This window comes from Protomyctophum parallelum (genome assembly GCF_964188405.1).
Source record: "Protomyctophum parallelum genome assembly, chromosome: 2".
Classification (NCBI taxonomy): Eukaryota; Metazoa; Chordata; class Actinopteri; order Myctophiformes; family Myctophidae; genus Protomyctophum; species Protomyctophum parallelum.
Window position 1 is genome coordinate 56,037,467 of NC_139699.1, and position 24,550 is coordinate 56,062,016.

Sequence of the window (24,550 nt, forward strand, 5' to 3'; positions counted from 1 at the left end):
GAAGGTGAAAGCATGAGACCTGTCATTGTGTGTATGCACAGACAAATAATGGTTCTTGTATTTAGTGAACAAGACCTGTGCCCGTCGGCCTACTTGGGAACGATGCAAGTTGGGAACCTAGTATGCAATACCCGTTTTAACCGTCTGTCTGTGTCCCTTTTGTGCCCATATTTGGAGATATGTCTGTCTCCCAGTGTCCGAAGAGTGCAAACTGACTATGAAAAGTGGACTTGTTAAGTAATCAAATGGCAGGTGCGGGGTTGCCATGGCAATCAATTGGCTGAGGCAGAGGCTGGAAATTCTACAGGTGATGGGACTTAAGCTCATTAGGTCCACTGGCAGAGCCTGACCAGAGCCTTTTGTTTCAGTTCTGGACAACCTTGTATCCGACTGACTGAAGGCCGGGCAATCCCTGTGGTGGTGTGGAAAGCGTGTCTCAAATTTGAAATCGGCGGGGCGAACGGTTCTCGAGTTACTTGGATTACAGACGTATACGTACGTACGTATTGTACATACACATGTACAGAGACGTGGTGCATTTATTGTAAGATGGTTCTTCTTCATGTTCCTCATATGGTTCTAGAGAAGCATAGTTCCAAACCAAGTTATTTGAGGAACCATCGATAATGGTTCTTTGACTTTGAGGCACCTTTAATCATGTAAACGCTACCATCCAAATGTTCGCCATGTCTAAATAGGTGAACATTCGCCAAAAATAGCAGGATGTGAGATAGATGTAGAGAAAATACGAGCGGACAAAGTATAGAGTTATTTACAGAACCGTGGTCTAGTTTCGTTCCGGTTGGTACCTTTAGTTCTCAGTGTGCATAGATCTATTCTTCTATTCTTCTACAATGAGGCCAAACCATTAGGGTATTATCGATGAATAATCTCGGATCTGTCAGCACTAAAACCCCAAACACGTATTGGATTGAATGTAAACACTGGAGGATGAACAAACTGAACATTTGCATAAGAGTATAGGAGCGAAATCTTTTCTACAGGATGGGTTCCCACATTGATTGATTGATGGAAATCTGGGCCTATATGGCAGACACAAATAAATGAATTTGGCTGGTTTGGAGTAGCACAATGTGTGCCGTCCATAGAACCAGTACAGCACATATAGTTTTAGGTGAGCTGTCAAATACAGGAGGAAAACAAAGATATTGACATTTTACTTGTGTTTGCCAAATCATTTGGTACTTCTTTTGTTATTTATTATTTGATATGGTCCCTTCACCAACTGGTGCCTGATTGGTTGAAAGCCAATCTTAACAGTGGTTCTCAAACTTGTTCATGCAAGGACCCCCAAATTGACACTTAGCCCACGGACCCCCATTTGAAAATAATATATAGGACACCCAGTTTGACATGCATTAGGCTACGCCCCGACATTTGTAAAAATAGTAAAATCGATGTTAATGTAACTCTGAGAGTGTACAAATGGATCCAAATGGACCCGTTAGTGTCCGTTTGGTTCCATTTGTACACTATCTGAGTTACAGACCCATGAGGGTGAATTTGGTTCCTATATATTATTTAGCTGGGGATTCCCTCAAGGACCCCTGGGGGTCCCCGGACCCCACTGTGAGAACCACTGAATCATAAGATGTTAGCTGCAAATTCTGTCTGGTCTGAGTATGTTGTCGCTGTCGGCCGGTGGAAACCTTGTGTATGTCCAAAACTGTTACATTTCAGGAAATGTAACATGCACACACACACACACACACACACACACACACACAAGCTCTGTAGGATAGGCTATTTTCACTACTTTTGTGCCACACAATTATATGAGTTCTCAACACGTGAAATGTTTGTCTGTACTCTGTTGTATTTCTGCCAAAAAAGTATTCAATCAATCAATCAAAGTCTGCCCGATTAATTAGCATAATGTTAGATTCATTTTTTCATATAGAACCTGAGGCTCGGCCCGGCCCGACTAATTACTAGCATACATTTTTGGCCTGGCCCAGGGTCGGGTTCGGGCAGAATTTGATAACTCTCTCTCTTTCTCTCTCTCTCTCTCTCTCTCACGCTGCTGGCAGGTGGCAGTGGGTCAGATCGACAACAAGCCATAACGTCAGACTTTGACTTTGTTTCGACTTTGATTAGTCTAAAGCTGCCAGTCACAAGATGTATGCAAATTCAGTTTGATGCATGCAGGCCTCCCGGTTGGAAAGCAGACATAGTTTCCATGCAGTGCTCATTCTCAAACAGCTGTGTTCTCTCCTCTCTCTCTCTCTCTCTCTCTGGCGCCGGGTTGTTATAGGTGGTGGGTCAGATCGACAAGCTGACGTCAGACTTTGACTTTGACGTGGACGATGAGTGGACAGTGGCCACGGCCAGCAGTACGTCCAGCAGCGAGCGGGGCCTGGGAGAGGCCTTCAGGCTGGACTTCCTCAATGCCGACGTCCTCTCCGACAGCAGCTGGGACTTCTGCAGCTACCTGGAGGCCTCCGGTGTCTCTTCCGCCCCCCGCAGGTCAGTGCAGGCAGCGGCTGGCAGTGCTGGAAAAAGTACTCCAATTATTTTACTAAAAGGAGCATTCAGTGATTTGGGTGATTTTGGAAACCCCCCGGTCCGCCCCGGTAACAAGATGTGCACGCACACATTACAGTGGGGACGTGCAACAGACCAACAGCACACACACCGAGGCCCACCCCCGGCTCGATCATGATTGCCGGAAGGCATATACTGATTGGATGAATGCTGTATGCCCATACAGTGTATGGGCTACCTAGCCAAAAAGGTTTTTTGACCCCCAGGGGTTAACTGGGGACAGGGAGGAACTCCTTATGGTCACTCTATAGTAGGGAGGATTATCACAACAAAACTAAAAAATAAGTGATATTTGAATGAAGTAAAATCACTGACTGAATATGCCTAAAGGGATATGTGATTTTGAAACCTCCGGTTAAGCTTTTTTAGCGACTAGCTACTTGCTAGCTGTTATCATTGCACATTTGCCATTGCATTGACTAAATGAGACAGAAAAAAGGATTTCAGTTGACGTGTTTTATTTTTTATTTTCTTTAGGGTAAACGTTGCATAATCGCAAAATCACACCCGACTCACATGGTGTCCCAGCTACCAAGCCCTGGTCCCCAATGAGATGCTCTAAACCCTTTGCTAATATCTTTAGCTAACCCTTTTGGTGCAGCCCAAAATGCGGAAGTGCAAACGGGCGCTCAATGTTAAACCCCAGCTGCACTGGGTTTCCTAGTCATAACTCCACGGGTCCGCCTGCAGTCTCACCTCTTACCACTAGGGCCCAGTGCTTCAACATTGGAGAGCTGCACTTCGAGCTTGGCAATGACCCATTGTCCCGTTATATTTAGGGTTTCTTCCTGGAGGCTGAAACCTTGACAGTCAAACGTGCAAATGAAAAAAACTGTGATATAGTGACATCACACTATCATCCCCTCCCCTAACCCCTCCCCCTTTATCATACAACAACAGCTGTGGGTGCGGCTTCAGTTCGGGTGGATCACCACCCATCAGCAAACCACCAGGCATACTTAATTAACTGGTGGGTGTGGCGGCTGTGTATTAAACAAATACTGTACACTTTTTTGAAAACATATATCAATAATACGGTACTAATGATCATGTTTTAGGGTGGAAAAAATCATGGCGTTCCATCTTCAACTGTGAGTAATTGTATTAGTGTTCGTGGACTCTTAACCCATTCTGTGCGGGAACCCATTTTGGTGTTAGCATCATGTCGTGCTTTAGCTATTGAAAAATAGCAGATCTACAAGCTCATATCGCGCCACCGAGTGGCGCGATACGAGCTTGTAGGTCTGCTATTTTTGAAAAATCGAAGACACTTTTAGAATCTGATCTCAGGTCAGAATGGGTTAATAATGAAACTGTCAGGATGTAATAGACATTTTTAGAATCTGATCTCAGGTCAGAATGGGTTAACAAACCTCGCTCTGCCCCGCAGGCCCGGCGAGGACCCAGGCGAGGCCTGCAGCAACAGGCCAGAGCCGGGTGGCCGCGGGACCATCCCCACCCAGACGCAGACCCCCACCCCGCCCCCCGCCACCACCACCGCCTCCGCCACCTCCTCCGTCTACTCGCAGATGAACGGCGGGCTGCCCGTCCCCAACGGGCCGCGCATCGTCACGCCGGACTCGTCCAGCGAGGACGCCACGAGCAGCTCCACGCACAGCCACAGGACCTCGCGCCCCTCCGGCACCAGAGAGCGCGTGCGCTTCAGCGACAAGATCCTGTACCACGCGCTGTGCTGCGACGACGACGAGGAGGAGGAGGAGGAGGACGATCCGGGCGAAGAGGAAGGGGGGGGGGAGGCGGGGGAGGAGGACAAGAGTGGCGGCGGCGGCGGCACGCCGGACAGTGACGGCGCGCGCAGCCCGGTCATGGTTGGCTCCACCCCCAAGCGCTCTTCCTCCGAGCATTCGCTCCATCGCAACTTTCTGGACCCTTCGTACGTCCCGTCCCCCGTGGCGAGGGGGGGGACGACGACGGGGGCCCACACGCTACCCAGGAAGGGTCTCCTGAACCCTGGCTGTCGTAAAAAACTGCTACGGAACAGCAGCACTCAGACTGTCTCGGACAAGAGCACCCAAACTGTACTGCCCTATATTCCAACCAAACAGAAAACCAAGGACCCCTGAGAGAGGACGAGAAAAAACCCTTACCGCTACCATAGGACTCATCATCAAGAGGACCGTGTACTATTTAATATAAAAAAAAATACATAGATCATAGATTAATACACAAATAAATTAATTACTAAATAAAAATAAATGATATATGGGAAAAAATCATTCGACTACCTAAAGTCATTCCAAGGCTCAGGGAAAACAAGATGAAATGATGAAACAAAGCTGGTGAGAGCGACAGCAGAGATTGGTGGACCAAAACGTTATTAACGTTAAATGATGAAAAAAAAATGAATAATAACGGAATGGATTCCCTATGTATAATCATTTGCAACACTTATTGAGATTACTAAAGCAATCTTTTTTGTTTGTTTGTTTTATTTTTGTTTTGTTTTTTGTTCTAGGAAGTTGAACGTTTTCAGAAGTCAAAAGGTTAAATGTGAAGAGGTTATTTCCCCTCCTACACAAATATAAAAATGATAGTTGCTGTTGGTGGAAACCTCTTATGTCCAAATAACTGTTCATTTTTATTAAAATACTGTGAAAAATAGCTAATCTTTCTACAATTCACAATGTGTCACATCGCCTTGTGAGCTTGTAGATCTGCTATTTACAATGCTTTTGAGTAGTACGGCATACATTTGCGGACAAAAACAAATACAATTTAAAAACGGAGATATGAGGTTTCTGCCCACCAGCAACAAATATTGCTTGTTCCTATAATGTGGATACAAAAACACTGCACATTCTGTACTCTGAATATGTATAAACATTGTCTTTTTCATGTTCCAATTATTTGAAATGTCAAGGGGATCGCTGGTATCAGCAAGGGAACGTATATCTCCATGCACTTGTCAAACCTTCTTGCGTCTTTGATGTCAAGCTGAGTGAGGATGCAGACACAGCTGCTGCTGAGACTGGAGCTGATGGGGGGTAGAAACACACACAAACAGGTATATATCGGCAATGTCGGGTGGAAACCTTGTATGTCCAAAACTGGATACCTTTCAGGAAAAAATAACATGTGTTCCAATACAGTGGTTTTCAAACTTTTTGCCAGGTGCTTCAAAAGTGCATGGACTACATTTTTTGATTGATTGAAACCTTTATTTCAGGGGAATCCAATTGAGACCAGGGTCTCTTTTTCAATGGCGCCCTGTATACAAACAAGAACATTTACAGCAATGATTTTATACATGACATAGGGCCGATTCATACTCCTATTTTACTGCTGTTTCGGCGCTGTAGTGCCGAAATGATTTCGGCTCGTCAGCATTTTTCAGTAGCACCGAAGAGCCGACTTTAGGACGGTACCCGCCCCCCCCGAACCTCAAATGACGTCACATTGTAGGCTCTATAGAGCCAAACCGACTTTTATTCGGCTCTAAAATAAGAGTATGAATCGGCCCATAGACACAAGGTACAAAAATATATAATACAAGTCAAAAACACACATATACACAAAAACAAAACCTTAAAACCAAATATTACAAAAAGCAGGTGCATATACAGTAAGCCTTCCTCTAGTGTGAGGTCTTGACAATTGTTCCATAAATGTGGAGCATTCACCCTGAAGGCAGTATCTCCCAATTTAGAAGTAGTTTTTGGTACCTTCAGCACAAGCTTATCTTGCAATCTGGTACCATAAATTGATGTATTGGGTTCTATCAGTTTTGTTGAACAGGGTAGCATGTTGTTTCGTTCTAATAGCCAAGGAAGACTGAGGTGTATAGTGTGCAGTGATGGGTTCTGAAACTTGCTCCTGTAATAAAGCGAAGTGCACTGTGATAGATTGCATCCAAGGGTTTTAAACATTTGCTAGTACCTCTAGTAGAGACTGTAGCGACGACCGTAGTGGACACCTTTCCATGATTGGCTGCCTGTAGGCTGACTCTAATCCAATGGGAGACTTAACCATGAAACCCATAGTCTGAACGGCATAACGAACGCTGCATGAAGCCGTGAGCTGAGGCAGAGGCTGCGGAGGCAGTTATATGACTGAGTCATTCTTGTTTTTAAGTCAAGGACCACCAAATTAATATCTATTTGAGCGCAAATTCCAATCTGATAATATTTTGTGTCATGGACCCCCATACAAGATTTGTTTTGTTAAAGTGGTTCCAAAATATTCCATGTATTTCACATTATTTTCCTGTTTTTTTAACAGCAGGACCGCACTTTGTGAACCACTGTTTCAATGGTACAATGTAGTTAATATTTCGCCAAAAGCTCTTTTCATTGGTTAAATATTCATTAAAAAGTATGAGTTACTACTACCATATAACCTTATACTACCATGAGTAATATTAACAAAACTTATGTTGTCCCTATTTTGGGCATGTCATTACAGGTGAGATCTTTAAAAAAATGTTCAAATAAATAGCAAAACATGAAGATCTGCTGTTTTCTGCTTTTGTGTGACACTGTCATACAACAAAAGCATAAAAGAGGCAATTCATTTATTAAGAAATCACACCCATCATACATCATCTCTTTCTGGCCAATCACAATTTGCGTCCTCACTTGTCCGTCTTCACTTATCTGCCCTCACTTTTATCTTCAATATGTACTTTGCTCAGCCAAGCAAATCATCGCTATGGGGTGATCAGCCAATCACAAGCCAATGTTTGTGTGTTTATAAAAGCTGGGCATAGGCCCTCAAAAAAAGAAAACATGAAAAGAAGAAGTACAGTATAATGGAGAGACACAAGGTTTCTGCCCGACAGTTGTGATATACTTTAATGGTTCTCAAAGTGGGTCCCTTGGAGAGGTTCCCAAATGGACCCTTCCGGATACATTTGGTTCCATTTGTATAGTTCTGGGGGTCCTGGGAATTAAAGAAGCTTGAGAACCACTGATATATTAGTTTGAATCTTACAGTCCATTTTCAATGTTTTTGACGTTCTTTCCACAGAGGGATGACGTCATCGGGGAGGGGGAAGTATGTGTGTGTGTGTGTGCGTGTGCGTGTGTGTGTGCGTGGGGAGGTTGAAATGAAGGCAAGTGCATAAAGAAAATGTATGTTTTTCTTTTCATTCAGTGGCCCAGTGGGGATTTTGGACTCAATACAGCAGCATTTTATTCACAGGGCTCCAGCCAATAGCAGGGCTGATCGATACATTGGAAGGGGAAGCTGCTGTGAAAGGTCTATCTGCTGAGTGTGCAGCCACTTCTCCCGAGGTCTGTGAACAAAAAACTCACAGTCAGACCTATTTAGTTAACACCAAGCGGGGGAAGTAGAAGGGAAAAAAATAGTGATCTTAGAAAATTGACATTTTGTGTGTCCAAGGGAGTTTGTTGGCAGAGACAGAGAAGGTCCATATTCTCTTTTCAAAAAGGCTTTCTACCAGAGCAATAATCTGCCCATGGGTTCTCATTGTGAGAGGAAAGCCCCCTCCCACTCAATCAACTCCCTGCAGGTCTGGTACTCGGTTTAATAAGAAACGGGAATTTGAAATGCCAAGATCAGTCTCCCGTGGTGAACACAGTGTTGGAAGAAGTACTCAGATTTAGTCAGTAAACATAATAATGAACAAACACTTAGAGTACCAAATAACAGTAGGCTACTCTAAGTTTTCTAAATTTGTCAAACCTTTTTTTGCCTTTTCAATTTCATAGCATTTCAAGTATAAAAAAGGATTAAGGTTACCATTAATGACTGTTTTGTATTAATACTTTTTCCAAATTGTTGTTAAAAGTAGGCTACAGTACTTTCCACCCCTGGTGTCCCGTGAAGCTGATGTTTTTGGACTCATCCTCAGGGGCAAGCAGAGATACTTTATTCACTGTAGAACAGCTCCGTCCTACTTTAAGGTGTAAGTAACTCTCCAGTATGCCTCCCTATCTTTTGTATGGGGTGAGAAGTACATGGTTATGGCCTTATTGTCAGTGTAGGGCAGAAAACGTGTATGTTCAAAAGCGTAACCTCTCGGCGGCGTCCGATTACCATGACATTTTGCACGCACAGTCCCAGCTGGCCAAGGACGAACCTCCACCACAACTATATCTTCTTTTTTTGCCATAAAATCACTCAATTTGTGCCAGGCTCGATTTTCCGACATTTCGCGTTTTGCTACTACTCCTACAGAATTTGTCCAAAACTGACACTACCTATCTCTGGAGTCTGGAGCCATGTGGTCAAGATGAAAAGATGTTTCATATTCCATTCCGACTGGCTGTTTGCGGGCCTTGGGTATAGCGAACCAGTCCTGGCGGAAATCTGCACTTTTATAGTTGGTTGTAGGCTATTATTACAATACTTGAACTGAATATACAGTATACACACATTATATAAAACACTTATCACAGTCATTGTTTTGACAGTGGTCCGAGCAGAATGCTTATCTTGTAGAATCTATTTTATGCTGAAGAAGCCAGCATCCATCTCCATCTGTCAAACTCCATCTGCTGAGTAGATGGAGTTGTTCAACTCCATCCCCAACTGGCTGGAGAGTAATGAGGCATCATAATCAATGATAATGGAAACAATATGCTGCTTAAAACCGCTGCCCGTTTTAATGGAGTCAGTCACGGACAGCAGTCAATTAAGATAATTGAAGATAATTAGCATTAAGTCATTGTACAGGACCACATGCAAATACCTCTAATATAGCTCATTTCATACGTCACCAGAGAAAACTGGGATTGTCAAAACTGGCATTTGCATATAATGAAGAGGAAATGTGGGGGTTCCAAAACTTTTCCAGCTCGAGACCCAAAATAAGGCATTTGTTTGTCTCCCCTAGCTGCATGAACCCAGCAATACACTGTGAATTACTTACTCAAGCCTCAAAAAACTAAAACTATATCAAAAATAAATAATAATTGGCTTATCTATGAAGCTCACAACACATCGCAAAGCGATGAGCTTTCAATTTCCCTTGTATCCATTACCTACGTACATTTTGGCATTCTCATAAACATAATTTGGAAATCAGTGTTTGAACAGCTAAACATCATGATTCCACTAAATCGTGTTTTGTGGCGTGGAAGACTCTGGCAAGCTCACCCAAGCTCCATATAAAGAAATGCAATGATCATCAATGTAGATTTTATTTCATACTTAACGGTAAAGGGGGCTGCCAGAAATATTGTAAGTATAGTTGGTTTGGAAAGCTGGACATTTACAATGTCAATTTATAGACCAATATCATGCCACGTACCAAGTACAGTAGATTAAGTATACAACTATATAGCAACTTCATCCACTTATATTTCTTCACACAGACCGCTGCTTTTCTATGCCCGGTGTCTGAGGCTGATTCTAAAAATGCCTTCTAAATCCTAACTCATATGTGTCACAAATACATTATGAGCTTGTTGATCTGCTATTTTTGAGTAGCCAAAGTATAAAATAATTATACTTTTTTTTTAATTAGTTAAAATGATTGTGACGCTTACATTAACTACTCTCACCAGGGACCCATCTGGAACCCCCATCCAAGGACCAACTGGGGGTCCCCGGACCCCACTTTGAGAATCAATCTGCTATACATTTGCTAATATCTAAAATGACAAAGATGCATCTTGGGCAGGTGAGGGGGAAGCATATAAAAATAGCAGCGGGCATATCAAATCACAGTTTCATGTGCATGATGTAAAGTGGCATGCAAAAATAACAGCATCTAGATAATGGACTAGTATGCAAATATCTGCAGCTGTCCCTGTCTGTACAAATTGGTAATTTTACCACTGAGGATTTCTCTTGTGTGCATGCATAGCATACCGTACAGGGGATGTGTTGCTTTTCGATTGTTCGTTTCCACTCACGTTTTCCCTTTGTCTCTGGCTCTGCTAATCCCGTACAAGTCCCCCGTGAGAAAAACGCATTGAAGAGAGAGAGAGAGATCAATGGCGCACTCCCCCCACAGCACCGACTGGCATTTCCTTGCTATAGATGGGGGGACCAACAGGTCATCGGAGCCATTAGCATAAACAAACAAAGCAATGGCGCACACGCAGGCAAAGCATCAATCACAACAAAACAAACTAAGCCCTTATTGTGATGCCCGTGCAGCCGCCAGACTTTACATTTCAAATTCTTGTTTTTTTCCCGTTTCTTTTCTCTCCCCCTTTTCTAGCGTGCACGCTTTGTGAATCATATCTGCAGTGAAATCACCTCTTCAAGTATACGCAGGGCTCTTTGGCCCTGGCACGGAATACATTATCATTGGGGAGAGATTTGAGATATTTTTCGACAAAACATTAGCAGCGTCCCTCTCGCCAATAGGCTCATTATTCATGTCTAATAGGGCAGAGCTAGTGTCCCCTGCTCTGTGTCGTCGGGTGGTGACGGGAGGCGTCCAGAGGTTATGAGGAATCTGAGCTCATCAGCCCAGCCGGCACCTCTGCATTCATGCCTTATAGGCACATCATCATTGTTTTGATATGTGCATATTGCATAATACAATACATAGAAACAAGTGCGTGTGCGTGTGTGTGCGTGCGTGCTTGCTTGCGTGTGTGTGTGTGTGTGTGTGTGACGTTGGCTGAGGCCCCACATTTGAAAACCTTTTTGTGCCAGAGACTCCCATTATAACGCGTTGTAGATAGCTTGTAGATATATACTGGTTTTGTTTTTGGAAAGCTAAAACATAAAATAGGCCTCAAGTGTTTAAGCACTTGAACCATCCATATATTTAGGGGGGAACATTAGCCAAAAAACATTGTCGATCTACTATACACAAGTGAGCTTATAGATTGTCTATTTTTTGACGAAGAGATTAGGTGTACTGTAGACGGAAAAAAGTGGTACAAGTAGGCCTACAGAGTCAAGGTCTTGAGTACTAGTCACAGAGGGTTTATAATGATGTGGTGAAACGGCATGGTCCTCAGTTAGCTGGGGACCGCCTGGAACCTATCTGGGGCTCACCGGACGTCCGGACCCCACTTTGAGAACCAATCAGGTTTATACGCGCTGCACCTGCGTGCCTCCTCACCGTGTGCAGAGACCGTCCAGAGACATGCCGATACAGACATTAGATTTATGGTTAATTTGTTTAATTTCACGTATTGCATCAATTACATGAAATCGAAGCGTCCGACGACCCGTAACTCAGAGGAAGTCATTTTTGCTTGGCCGGGTCCAGGAGACTGGTGCTGAAACCTTGAATGTCCATGACTCTCCACATTTCAATTGGATGTGTGTGTGTGTGTGTGTGTGTGTGTGTTTTTTTTTTTGTTGCAAGAAAAATAAGTGAAAGTGGTTAAATGAGTTTTTATAAATATTTAACCGTAATAACAAGACCTTGTGACTAAATAATAACTGCATCCTAGCCATTAGAACACAGGTTCTTCCTCTCCCTCCATTCCCTAAAATGAAACGTCTAGTTTGGACATAATAGGTTTCTACGAGGTTTTCCACCCGACAATGATGCTAATAGGATACCGCAAACAGAGTGAGTCATGCCTTCCGTGTTTTGACGTCACCGGGCGGACCACTTATTAGTTCACTTTCCTGATCGATGCTGTAATCACTGCCCAGGGAGGGCAGGGAGGGGAGGGAGGGGATTCTGCCTGAGTGGTCACAGCAAGGCCACGAAATAGCAGTTACCACCACGGTTAACAGAATGTTGACCACCCTTTACATATTATATCCACCACTGAGGCACAACCTCTGTGTATGGTATACAGAGGGAGAAAAATCATCATAGAACCGAACAAGTGCACACCGCACGCACACACACACACACACACACACACACACACACACACACACACACACACATGAGGACACCAACGTTTTTCGGGACATTGATTTTGGACAGCCATTTTTAAACCAAAATCCTAAAGCCGAAAATAGCCCATGATAAACAAGCAAGTGGGTTTGCAGATATTTTTTGTTGTGCGTGAGTATAATTCTGATTTCAACCCAACCATGCATGTCCTCATACATGTCTAATCGTAACACCGACCTGATTTTCTTCCTAATTGTACGTCTACCTTCCCACATCTCTTTTAAAAACATTGCTTTGTGAGGACCAGGAACATTGTCCGCACAATTATTTCTTAAATTTCCCCCGTCCGTCCTGTTTCCAAAACAAGTTCCTTGCCTTCCTCTCTCGTGCATAGAGGCACCTCGCCTCCATCAGCAGGGAGGAAAATGGATGACGCATCTGTGTTTTCTTGGCTGATTGGTAAGAGTCCATGAAGCGGAGAGCTCAATACAGTCGCCCTGATTACTATGGATTGGCTAACGGCTGGGTCTACCTAAGGTTGATTTGTTTCATCTCTGTGTCATTTATATCCTGCTCCTACCAGAACAAACTATGTGTTCCCTCCCCCCCTCCCCCAGACTTCCTCCACTTATAATGCTCCGTTCATAATTTGTCACACGGCGGCGCGGCGCGTCGAAAATAGCCGACCTGCGAGCTCAAGACATGGTCGTGGACGCGACGCGTATGTCTTCTATTTTTGTCATGTGACGGAGTGTAAATTAGGCTTTAACCCATTCTGAACGGGCACCCATTTTGGTGTTGGCATCATGTTATGCTTTAGCTATTGAAAAATAGCAGATCTACAAGCTCATATCGCGCCACCGAGTGGCGCGATACGAGCTTGTAGGTCTGCTATTTTTTGAAAAATCGAAGAACGACTGACATTTTTAGAATCTGATCTCAGGTCAGAATGGGTTCGTCAGACCAGCGTGTGTCCAGTGGAAACCTCGTATGAATCTGATCTCAGATCAGAATGGGTTAAAGGCTCCACGTTCTCCCTCTGTCTCTTTCTCTCTCTCTCTCTCTCCACCTACAGTAACACCCCCGCCCATCCATTCCCGTTTATGCCTCCAAGTTGAAGTTGACTCTCAATCACTGGCCCATGCATCTTCTGTGCTGCTCGCCCAGTCAAGATGATGATAATGGAGTCGAATAAGTCAAAAGTCAATGCCGCGCGTCACTCCAACAGAGATCTCATTTAGGGCCCTTTTGCGATCCAGAGCTTCTTGTGATGCCTATATTAACTCAACTCGCCACGCACTTGACACAGTGGCAAATCAAATTCGTAAAAAGAAAGAAAACACTGCTGCATGATGGCAAGTAGCAAGTGGAACAATAACGCTCAGTGATTGAATGTTCTTATAGTTCATACTGGCAGAGAACTGGCGCGAGTTCTTTATATTATTTTCATGCTGGCATATAGAGGATAACACTGTTACTGAGAAACATCCGACACAGTCAAGTGCCAGTCCTGGGACTTCGAAATTAGGTTCCAAATATTATTGCAACCAAATACAAATTGCTGGGTATACCCATACTAATGAAGATCATATCTGGAATCGATAAAGTCCTAATCATTTAATTTTAAATCACAATTTTCAACCATATAATTGGTCCTCACTAATGTTCTTTATACGATGGCACAATTTCCGTCTACTCACTCTCATTGGAGGGCATAAACCTGCCTACCAGTGACACCATTGATGGGGATTCCAAGCTAAATTCTTCCTGGGACGCTAGCACGCTGAAATAGAAGCCAGCAATAAAAATGTTTTAAAAAAACCTGCCTATACCAATGATGGTAGGCAGTCAAGTAGGATCTGGGATGTATTAGGAATGAGGTATTCTCAACCTTTTCCCGTTTAGGGCCCACTTGAAAACCATGCACCTACAGTATCTGACCACCTTTTGGCTGCCATGTGAAATGGTCAGATGGGTGGGTACGGCCGTGTGCATTTTCAGCACATTTAGTTTAACGATCATCAATCGATAGTCGTCTTTCTTGAATCAGTGGAACTAAAGTTAATTTATTGGTATCACAATGAAAACAATGTAGTTGTCCACCAAGGTTTTAAAAAGAAAATACTATGACATTTCTGTACTTTTTCTGTTGTGTCTATGGAGTTAACATTACTCTAAGCTGTGGTTGTAATATTCACATGTCTTCCGTGTGTATTTCTTACTGACAGCTAGCCTTTGAGTCAAAAGGCCCAATCGAGAAAACACTTTTTGTGACATCATAACAATAACCCCTCCCCCATTATCATACAACACGCAGCTGTGAGTGAGGCATAAGTTCAGGTGTGTGGTGCTAAGGTGAAAACTAGGTATACTTAATGAACTGGTGGGTGTCATCAACATCACCATCATTAACACACTCCTACCTGATTATCATGTTTTAGAGGGGTGGGGGGGGGGGGGGGAATCACGGCACTCCATCTTTATGTTATATTATCATCACAATCTTAGTGTTTTGCCCCTTATCTGGGGGCCCTCTTGCATTATCCCGACAGGCTGAGAATAATCGCTGCATTAGGATCCATACCGTGGAGTGCTGCTCACATGCTCACGCCAAGCCGTCCAGACCGGCTATTCAGCCGCCGGCCCCCTCCAGCCTGCAAGTAGCCCAAGCTCAGCACCTGAGGGCTGAACGGGGCAAGGCCGCGGCCGCAGCATCACTCACTCATCTGATTGGGGCCGTGAGAATGATTAATGAAGAGGCAGGCAGAACAGCCACAGATAAGATTAGACCTTCACCGCTGATGAAGGACATGTGGTTGGTGTATAAGTACAAAGGGGGAAGTGGTGGATGCATGCACTGGGGCTGGAACAGGGGGACAAAACAAAAGAAAGAAAAGTAAAGTAAAGAAAAGCATTGTCTGACGGGAACACGTGATTGTGGCACCATTAGAATGGAATGCCAGGTGGCAACAAGAAGGACATATGTGTAAGAACAGGTCAGTGTTCATTTAAATGTATACATTTAAAAGGTCAACGCTGTTTTCTTCTTCTTCTTCTTCCCAGCTCTTGTCATTTAAAGCTCTTTAGTAAAATAGAAAATACATCTTCAGATGGGTTGCCAAGCATCCAATCGGGAGAGAGCAGGCTACTCATTTACAAGCTTCAATGTTTCAATTAGGTTCCAATTTGGCCTGCTCCTGGTTGTTTCATCACTTAGTTATTAATCCTGTATCCTGACCTAAAAAAGTGCACTAAAGAGCTGGAGAGACATGAGGGTGATCCCTGTTACGCTGAACAAAAATGCAATGCTTAGGCCTACTATCGGAATACAGAGTTTTGGTACACGGTGGCACAGTCGGTAGCGCAGTCGCTTCACAGTCAGAAGGTTCTGGGTTTGATTCCCGCGCTGGGGACGCTGGGGGCATGTTCCCTCCTCCACGTCATGCAGTGCCCATACCCTGCCTAGGTAGGGTTGGCAAAAGGGCGGAGTTTGTGTGGAGTTTGCATGTTCTCCCCGTGTCCCCTAGGGTAGGTACCCTCACAAAAAACTTGCGGTAATCCTGGTCTCTAAAACTGCCTACCCCAAGACCAGTCGGGGCACCTGATGGAGTGGGAAGGAACTGGTTGGAATAACGTGTTCCTTCCACATGCTATGTCCAACTCCTCGTGCACTGAACAAAGCATGAGGTTAGTTCGTTTCGCTCCCCAGGGTGGCGGGAGGGAGTGTAGCGACCAGGATTACACTAGACCTGACACTGATATATAATATAATAATGGGATAAAATTAAAATAAATAGAGTTTCCACGGACCCCACTTAATGCCCATTGTACAAATGGAACTAACGGGCCATTGGTTTCCATTTGTACACTTTAGAGTTACAGACCCCTTAAGGTTTCTGTTTGGACCCCTGGGGTGGTCCCCCAGACCCAGTGTCATAGTCAGGCCACACGGAGTCCAAGATCCACCGTGACGCCTTTGGTAGAGCCAGTTGTTGTTAACGTTGCCGCAGTGCACTTGATCAATTGATTAGCATTCCCATGCTTGAGTGTGATATAGGAGACATCCAGCATTTGTCACATCCGCATACTGATTGAGATGTGGAATATCTCCCACAGTGAATATAAAATGCAGCATGACCAAGGAAGGCAGGGAAGTGGGGAGTCATTGCAAAAGCAATTTCCTTCAGATTGAGTGAGTTGGGGGGGGGGGCGCGGGGGGGCGCGGGGGGGGGGAGAGACAGAGAGAGAGGGATGATTGGAGCTGGAATTCTAGCTCCTTGCCTCCTTCCCAAATTACACTGCTATATAAATGAATCCACATTGCATATTGCATAAAATTTCACACAGATCACAAGTATTATGCCTTGCTTAGGCCATTCTGACCGGGCACCCATTTTGGTGTCAGCATCATGTTATGCTTTAGCTATTTAAAAATAGCAGATCTACAAGCTCATATCGCGCCACCGAGTGGCGCGATACGAGCTTGTAGGTCTGCTATTTTTGAAAAATCGAAGAGCGACTGACATTTTTAGAATCTGATCTCAGGTCAGAATGGGTTCATCAGGACCAGTGTGTGTCCGGCGGAAACCTGGTATGAATCTGATCTCAGGTCAGAATGGCTTAGTTGGCCCAGTGAATACATCAAGACACAATTGAGTTGGACCAGAAACACACACCATTGGAGGTACAGTATATACGGTGCCATTGGCGCAAAAATTAAAAGTCAGGGATGGATGGGGCATATGTTTCAGAGAATACAATGAAGAAAAAAATACATGTTATTAACCTATCGGGGGGGAGGGAGGGAAGGGGCCAGATAAGGGACTCCTAAACCCAGCCAATTTTAAAAAGCTGCTGCTAAATTAATTTGCAGTTGGCAGAGGAATAGATGTCAGTAGAGTATAAACGCAGAGACCAGCAAAGTGCAGTCGAGTGTATGCGCCGTCTACCTCTAATTCTGACAACGCATGTGGAATTGAAAGAAAAGCCAAGCAGAAGCAGCAGCAGCTCGTTCTCAGCCAGGGCCGGGCCGTTCCGATTTGGCAGCCTGTCAGCATTTTCATGGCATTTTCACAGGTAAAGGCCAAGAAGGCAGAGAATTGCTGACAGTTTAGTAAGACCAACAAATAAGAGTTAAATGATGATGAAGACAGGTGCAATGTACAAGGCAAGTCCCCGAGCGCCCCTTAGTTCACCTTACAAGGGGGGGGCTTTCCCCATCTCTCATATTTACTGCTTTTTCTACGGTCGGTACTCTCCCTGTCAATGACTCTCTCTACCTTTCTTTCACACACACACACCCTCTTTCTCTCTGGCTGCCTCTCTCTCAATCTTTCACGCAGACATGCATTCTAGCCTATTTCCCTGTTATAGGCACTTCTCTCCTCTGGAGGTAATGAGCTCGCTCTCCACTCCAGCATGGGAGGAGGTCGTCCGTGGTGGCAGCTAGAGCGAGCCCTCAGATTTAACACATTCTGACCTGAGATCAGATTCATACGAGGTTTCCGCCGGACACACACTGGTCTGATGAACCCATTCTGACCTGAGATCAGATTCTAAAAATGTCAGTTGTTTTTTTAGATTTTTCAAAAATAGCAGACCTACAAGCTCGTATCGCGCCACTCGGTGGCGCGATAATGAGCTTGTAGATCTGCTATTTTTCAATAGCTAAAGCATAACATGATGCTGACACCAAAATGGGTGCCCGGTCAGAATGGGTTAAGAAGTAAGAGTAGAAATGCCACAATAGAAACATACAGAGTAAAAATGGCTGTATTAAAACTGCTAAAGTACTAGGCTGGCATCAAAATACACTTACAGTACCAAAGTAAAAGCAGCTAAAATATGTCAAAGTGCATCAAACATCCAATCTACAATCTCACGACGCATCACCATGGGGTGTGTTTTAAAATTTGAGTTTTTAGAGTTTTAGTAGCCAAGTAGCCTACTGTATGAAATATGGCTTAAGTAGTTAATGTAGGCTTACGTATGTTTTGTAATAATAAATCTGCAAAGTAACTATTCTTGCAAATAACTGCAGTGGAGTAAAACAAAATGTTAAAATTAAAAATATATTATTTCTGACACCACTAATGAACGCCTTACTTCAGCATACAAGAGTGTCGTAAATATACATGCACCATAATGTGTGACCTGCTGATTTAAAAGGCATTAAGTAGAATCGTCCTTGGGTCTTAAAGGGATAAAACGGGAACCGTTTCGGACATACAAGGTTTCCACCCGGCCGACAGCATCTCTGTCGATGATATGCCCTTTTGGCCATAATAATGAGCCGTCCACCCTGGCGTGGGGAGGAGGCCACGGCTGAGGTCTTCATCATCAAACGACAAGGATTCGCAGGGTGCCAAGGACGGGTAAGAGTCATTCATTCTTCTGAATCCCCCCGCTACAGCGATGATGAGAGGGGGGTGGGAGGCAGGGGATTGTACAGGAAGATGATTGATCGTGCCATGGATCTCTTCCCGTGCTTTATCGATACTCACAAAGACACGCACGGTGGCCGCGGCCTTGAAGGGGGCCAATAATCACAATAATTAAAGCGTAGTGTGGGAAAGTAACTAATACTTTTACTTAGGTATTGTACTATGATATGGTATTTTTATATGATTTACTGTATACTTCGTTATTGTCCTTTTTACTTAACTTAATCCTCTTTGTCACAAGTGGGACCTGAGGCTTCAATGATCTGTCTCCATATGGGGAAGTGTCTTGCGCTGTATGCTGTGCCTCGCTAAGGTTCATCTCCCTTGCCTCTGCATGCTGTCACGGGTCGACGCCAGCTTGTTTTTGGGTTGACCTTCCTTGACTCCTTTGCGCTCCAACGCTGGAGTACATAGTACTATTCCGATATCAGGCTATTCTGAGCATGTGAAAATAGCCGATCTATAAGCCCACAACATTACGAATGCGTAGGCTTTTACTTTACGTTTTTTCCAATCTGATGCCAATACTTAACAATACTGAATACAGGCCTTTTACTTGTAACAGAGTATTTCTTTATTACGTTATTGCTCATTTTACTTTAAGTAAAACAAGATGACTAGCCTACTTGTGCAGCACTGTTAAAGGGAAACTGAGGCGCAACCGGTTGAACTTCACCATTATTCCTCGATCCTTATCTAATTAGTGCCACTCTTTATAGGTGTAAAAGGGTAGTTTTAACTAGCTTACCCCTATATTAGCACTGCAAAGTGGGTCACCAGGCAGACAGGGCTGTCTGCATGTTGTGCTATGCTGCTGTGCGTCGCCAACACATTAGAACAGTGATCATTCTCAAATGACTGCAATTAGTCAAATGTCAGACTCTGCTTGCGCTCTCGTGGTGGCTTGCTGCTAAAGTAGCTGTGAGGTATGTCAAAAGATTAATAGGCGTGATGTTTCCATTAAGCCATATGCTGGAAAGAGTAAATAAAAAACATTTTAGGAAAACTTCAGTTTCCTTTCACAAGGCACTGAACATTAAACCTCTTGAAAGCAGACAATTATTATTATTATTATTATTATTGTTTATTATTATTGATTCGACTACCAGTCAACTATAGGCAACATTTGGCCAATCATCGTCGACTACATCAATTCTTAGTTGGGGACAGGCCTATTATTTTAATGAACAATCAGAATCAGAATCAATCTTTGTTGTCACATCACATTACGATGTGTAAGGTGGGTGAACAACTTGGTTGTGCAGGCTCATCATTGCAGTGAAAAGATAGAGAAAAGAGAGGAGCATAAAGTGCATAATAAATATAATAAATGTGAGTGCATAATACATAAAAGGTCATACTGAAGGTATGTACGAGTCAGTTCGGTCTTTGCGTCAGACTTAGCTCTTGCAAGCTAATCGCTGACAAGTAGAAGCTGTTCAGAAGTCTGGTAGTACTGCTCCCGATGCTCCTGTAACGCTTGCCTGGCTGTGGGTGTGGCATGGCGGCTTGAACAGGCTGTGGCTGGGGTGGTAAATGTCCCTGATGATACTTGTCGCCTTGGCCACACAACGTTTCTCATATATTTCCTGGAGGGGGGGGGGGGGGGGGGGAGCTGTCCTCCCACGATGCGCTGCGCTGTTCGCACCACTCTCTGCAGTGATCTGCGTTCCGTGGCAGTACAGTTTCCAAACCAGGCCGTGGTTCCGCTTGGCAAGAACACTTGGTTCTGACGATTATGCAAATTGCCATGGGTCCAGTGTGGCCGGCAGCACAGAACAGTCTTTCAAAACATTTGCTCACAATCGGAGTGAGGGCCACCGGTCTTCAGTCTTTCAGCCACGCCACCTTGGAGTGTTTGGGAACCGGTACCACAATGGATGACTTGAAGCCAAACGGGAACACAGCTTGGGAGAGGGAGAGGTTGAAGATGGTCGTGCTAGACTCCTGCTAGCTGGGCTGCACATATACCTTCAGCACCCGGCCTGGGATGCCATCGGGACCAACAGCTTTGCGGGTATTCACCCGCTGGAAGGCTCTGCGCACGTCAGCTTCCGAGATGGTTAAAGGGCTGGCCTCCGCAGGTAGTGCAGGCGGTGGGAGCTTGTGGCTCCCTGGGTTATGCTCAAAACGAGCATAAAAGGTGTTCAGCTCATCAGGGAGGGAAGCAGAGGGACTCTCTGCACATCTGGCTCTTCCTCTGAAGTCTGTGATGGTCCGAAGCCCCTGCCATGTGGTCCTCACGTCCCCGCTCTCAAATTGGTCCTCCAACTTGGCTGAGTATTCCTTCTTCGCTCTCCTGATGTTTTCTGGAGCACTGCTCGGGTGTCCCCCAGATCACCAGATCTGAAGGCGGTTGCGTGCAAGCTGTTTATCCAGGGTTTCTCGTTGGGGTAGGTCCTGATTGACTTCACCGGAACCACGTCGTCTATGCATTTACCAATGAGACACGTGACCGTGTCTGAGAACTCATTGATGTCCTCAGCAGCGTTCTGAAACATCTCCCAGTCTACATGGTCAAAACAGTCCTGTAGCATAGAGTCTGATTGGTCAGACCATGTCCGAATCTCCCTCTCCTTGATGGCTCACGCTTCATTCACCCTCTGCCTATAGGCAGGAAGCAGCTGGATGGCGCTGTGGTCTGACTTCCCAAAAGGATTAATCAATTAATCAATTGATTAATCAATTAATTGTGCTCCGGCTTGGATCAAAGGAACTACGTTTTCCTGTAGAGACCGACCGATATGGATTTTTGTGACCGATACGATAACATATACGATAGAGGGGGACAATCACCGATAACTGTTTTTTTAGCTGGAATGAAAATAGACCTTTTTTCTGTGTGAATGTTGTGCCGATATGATTATGCAATGGTACAGGCACAGTCACAGTATTAAGGACAGCTGCTTTCTTAAACCAATGTCTTTATTCAAGACTTTAAAAAAAAAACTTGTTCAGTCAAGTGAGTGAGTGAGTAGTGACAGACAAACAAATACCAGTCCAGCACCATTGGCATCACTTTGCCACATAAACAAAAATAAACACTGTAGCAGCTAGTACTGTGTACCATTGGCATCACTTTTCCACATAAAGCCATCAACAAAAAAAAAAATAAATAGTAGCAGCTAGCTAGTACTGTAACAGTGTCAGTATAAATTGTTGCTGTGCTGACATTTCAATAAAATTCAAGTAAAATAAATAAAATGGCTGCACCAGTACTGTGCACTCAAATGGCACTGTTCAGTATTAACTTAAGTTAATTTCTGACTTTTTTTCTTTTTAAATAAAGAATAAAACAAATCTAAATAAAGTGCTGTCAGTCAGTGTCTACTCTACTATCAGATGACTATAACTTCCAGTCAATTAGGGGCAGGTTGTAAATAGCTTCTCTGCATTTGCACCAAGCAGTCTGCTCCTCTTGTCCTCATAGATGTTCCCTATTGTGCTAAAAACCCTCTCGCTGGGGACAGAGGTGGGGGGAGGAGTCAGGAACGTCCGGGCCAATGGAGACAGCTGCGGAAAGCGAATACCGTTGCACTTCCACCATTGAAGAGGGCCACCTGAAGTGAAGATAATAAAAATAAATATAAGATGAGATCACTTTTTCTGCATACAGGTATAAAACAAGATGTTCATTCTGTGGGGGGGGGTCAGGGCAGGGGCTCCGTATTAACAAACCTGTTTTCCGATCCAGAACTGGCTCTTTCCAAAACCGCTCCAGTTCCTCAAGCAGACCTTCTCCTGGCTCTGGTTCTTGTCTGTTGGCTCAGCAGCATGTCGTCCTACAGGCTGTCTAACAGACGCTGACTCCGAGACGGGCCCTCCCTGATGGTGGATGCTGTGTTGGTAGTCGTGGGTGCAGTGCTGCTGCTTGCGTCTGCGGAGGAGCTTACAACTGTGCTGGTGGATGCAGTGCTGCTGCTGCTTGCTTCGGTGGAGTGGCTTGCTGCAGTGCTGCTTGGTCTGGTTGCCTCTTCCTATTTGTTGTTGTGTATAACAGAGGGCATTGCTTGTAGCGAGGATCCAATATGCAGGCCAAAAGCACCTCTCTTATTTTCTCCATGTTTGCAAAATCTCCTGTTCAAGCTGTCCAGCATTTCCTTTCTGAAGGTTTGTATTCCCCTTGTGTCTTCTCCAAGTGTCTCCAGGTAGGTACGTAGTACTCGAACTGTGGGTATGATGCATGAGATGGAAGCATTTTCTGCGCTCATCTCCTTTGTGATGTCTTCTATAGGAGTCAAGGTCTTGATGAGTTTGCCCACTATGTTCCACTCATTAGCCTCTGGGTCATTTGCCCATGATCCGCAGCATACAGTGTGAGCGCTGGTTTCTGCTCCAGCATTCTACTGAGCATGGTGGGCGAAGGCCGAAATTCCATCTTTTTTTTTTAAAGATATTTTTTTTGCGGCTTACGCCTTTTATTGATTTTTGAAGGGACAGACAGTAGGCTGACAGGAAACGGGAGAGAGATGGGGGGATGACATGCAGTAAAGGCCGTGTCGGGTCCGGGAGTCGAACCCGCGGCACACTGCGACTGGATTACCAGTCCGGTGCCCAGACCGTTACGCTACGGCCTGGGCCCGAAATTCCATCTTGTTGGTGTTGCCTGAAGGATGGCATGAGCAGGGACACCAACCTGGTTCTGGATTACTTCAAGCCCTGTTTAGCAAGGATGGAGTGGTTGAAGTGTGTGGCACACCTCTTCAGCTTAGCAATGACATCGCCTATAACTCTCTGTGATCCAAGAGCATCCTGTACTACCAGTTGGAATGTGTGGGCACAACAGCTGAGATCTGGCTTCTCCATTACTCACATCGCTTTCACCACGTTGGCGCCACTGTCACGTACAACCATCATTACATCATTACCCCTGCAGCATCTGCAAAAACAGGTCACTTATGTATTGGGCAGTGTGGGATCCGCTCCCTCCAATTGGCTCCCGATCGCTGCCCGCACAGAATACAAAACGACTGATGCTGGCATTCAAAGCAACCAAAGGCATGGCTCCCCCATAGCTCACAAGTATGATCGAACCCTACAAACCCTCCCTCACACAGCCAACGCAGGGAAGCTGGAAGTACCTTCACTAAAAACGCCAGGACAACGTTCCACACGTCCCAAACTCTTATCCCTTCTGGCTCCATAAATATGGAATGCACTTCCCATTGCAGTCAGAACTGCTTTTATGTAGTCATAGCACTTTATAGTACATTATGTATAGTATAATATAGTATAGTATGCATAGTTTATATATATATAGTTTCATTATATAGATACTCCACTGTTACGCTCTTAGCTTACCCATACTACTTTTTATGTATGTGATGTATGCCATGCTTTTTTTTGTTATTGCTTAATGTAAGTCGCTCTGGATTATGAGTACTAAGAGTAGTAAGTTACTAAATTGTAAATTAGTGGTTTTAGCGATATAAAACGTATACATATGTCAATCCAATAGCAGTCAATGTGTTTTAACTCGTGTTATTTCATTTCTCGTAATCGTTTTAATTATTTGTGGGCCCACTTTATCCCATTTTTGGCGGGAACCCATTTTGGTGTTAGCATCATGTCGTGCTTTAGCTATTGAAAAATAGCAGATCTACGAGCTTGTAGGTCTTCTATTTTTGAAAGACCGAAGAGCGACTGACATAGAAGACATTTTTTTAGAATCTGATCTCAGGTCAGAATGAAAACTGTCAGGATGTAGAAGACATTTTTAGAATCTGATCTCAGGTCAGAATGGGTTAAATAACCTCACGGCCTACCGGGGTGGGGCCCACACACAGGTTGGGAA

At 44.5% G+C, this 24,550-nt stretch overlaps 1 protein-coding gene across 1 annotated transcript in view; it reads left to right on the forward strand.

Moving 5' to 3' along the window:
* insyn1 (inhibitory synaptic factor 1) overlaps window positions 1-4,855 on the forward strand; it is a 100,055-nt gene extending 95,200 nt beyond the window's left edge. The window contains exons 2-3 of the mRNA XM_083759168.1: window positions 2,276-2,487; window positions 3,956-4,855. Of these exons, the coding sequence (XP_083615294.1) occupies window positions 2,276-2,487; window positions 3,956-4,649 (906 nt within the window). The 3' untranslated portion in view covers window positions 4,650-4,855. The remainder of the gene's footprint in view (window positions 1-2,275; window positions 2,488-3,955) is intronic.
* The last annotated feature ends 19,695 nt before the right edge of the window (window positions 4,856-24,550 follow it).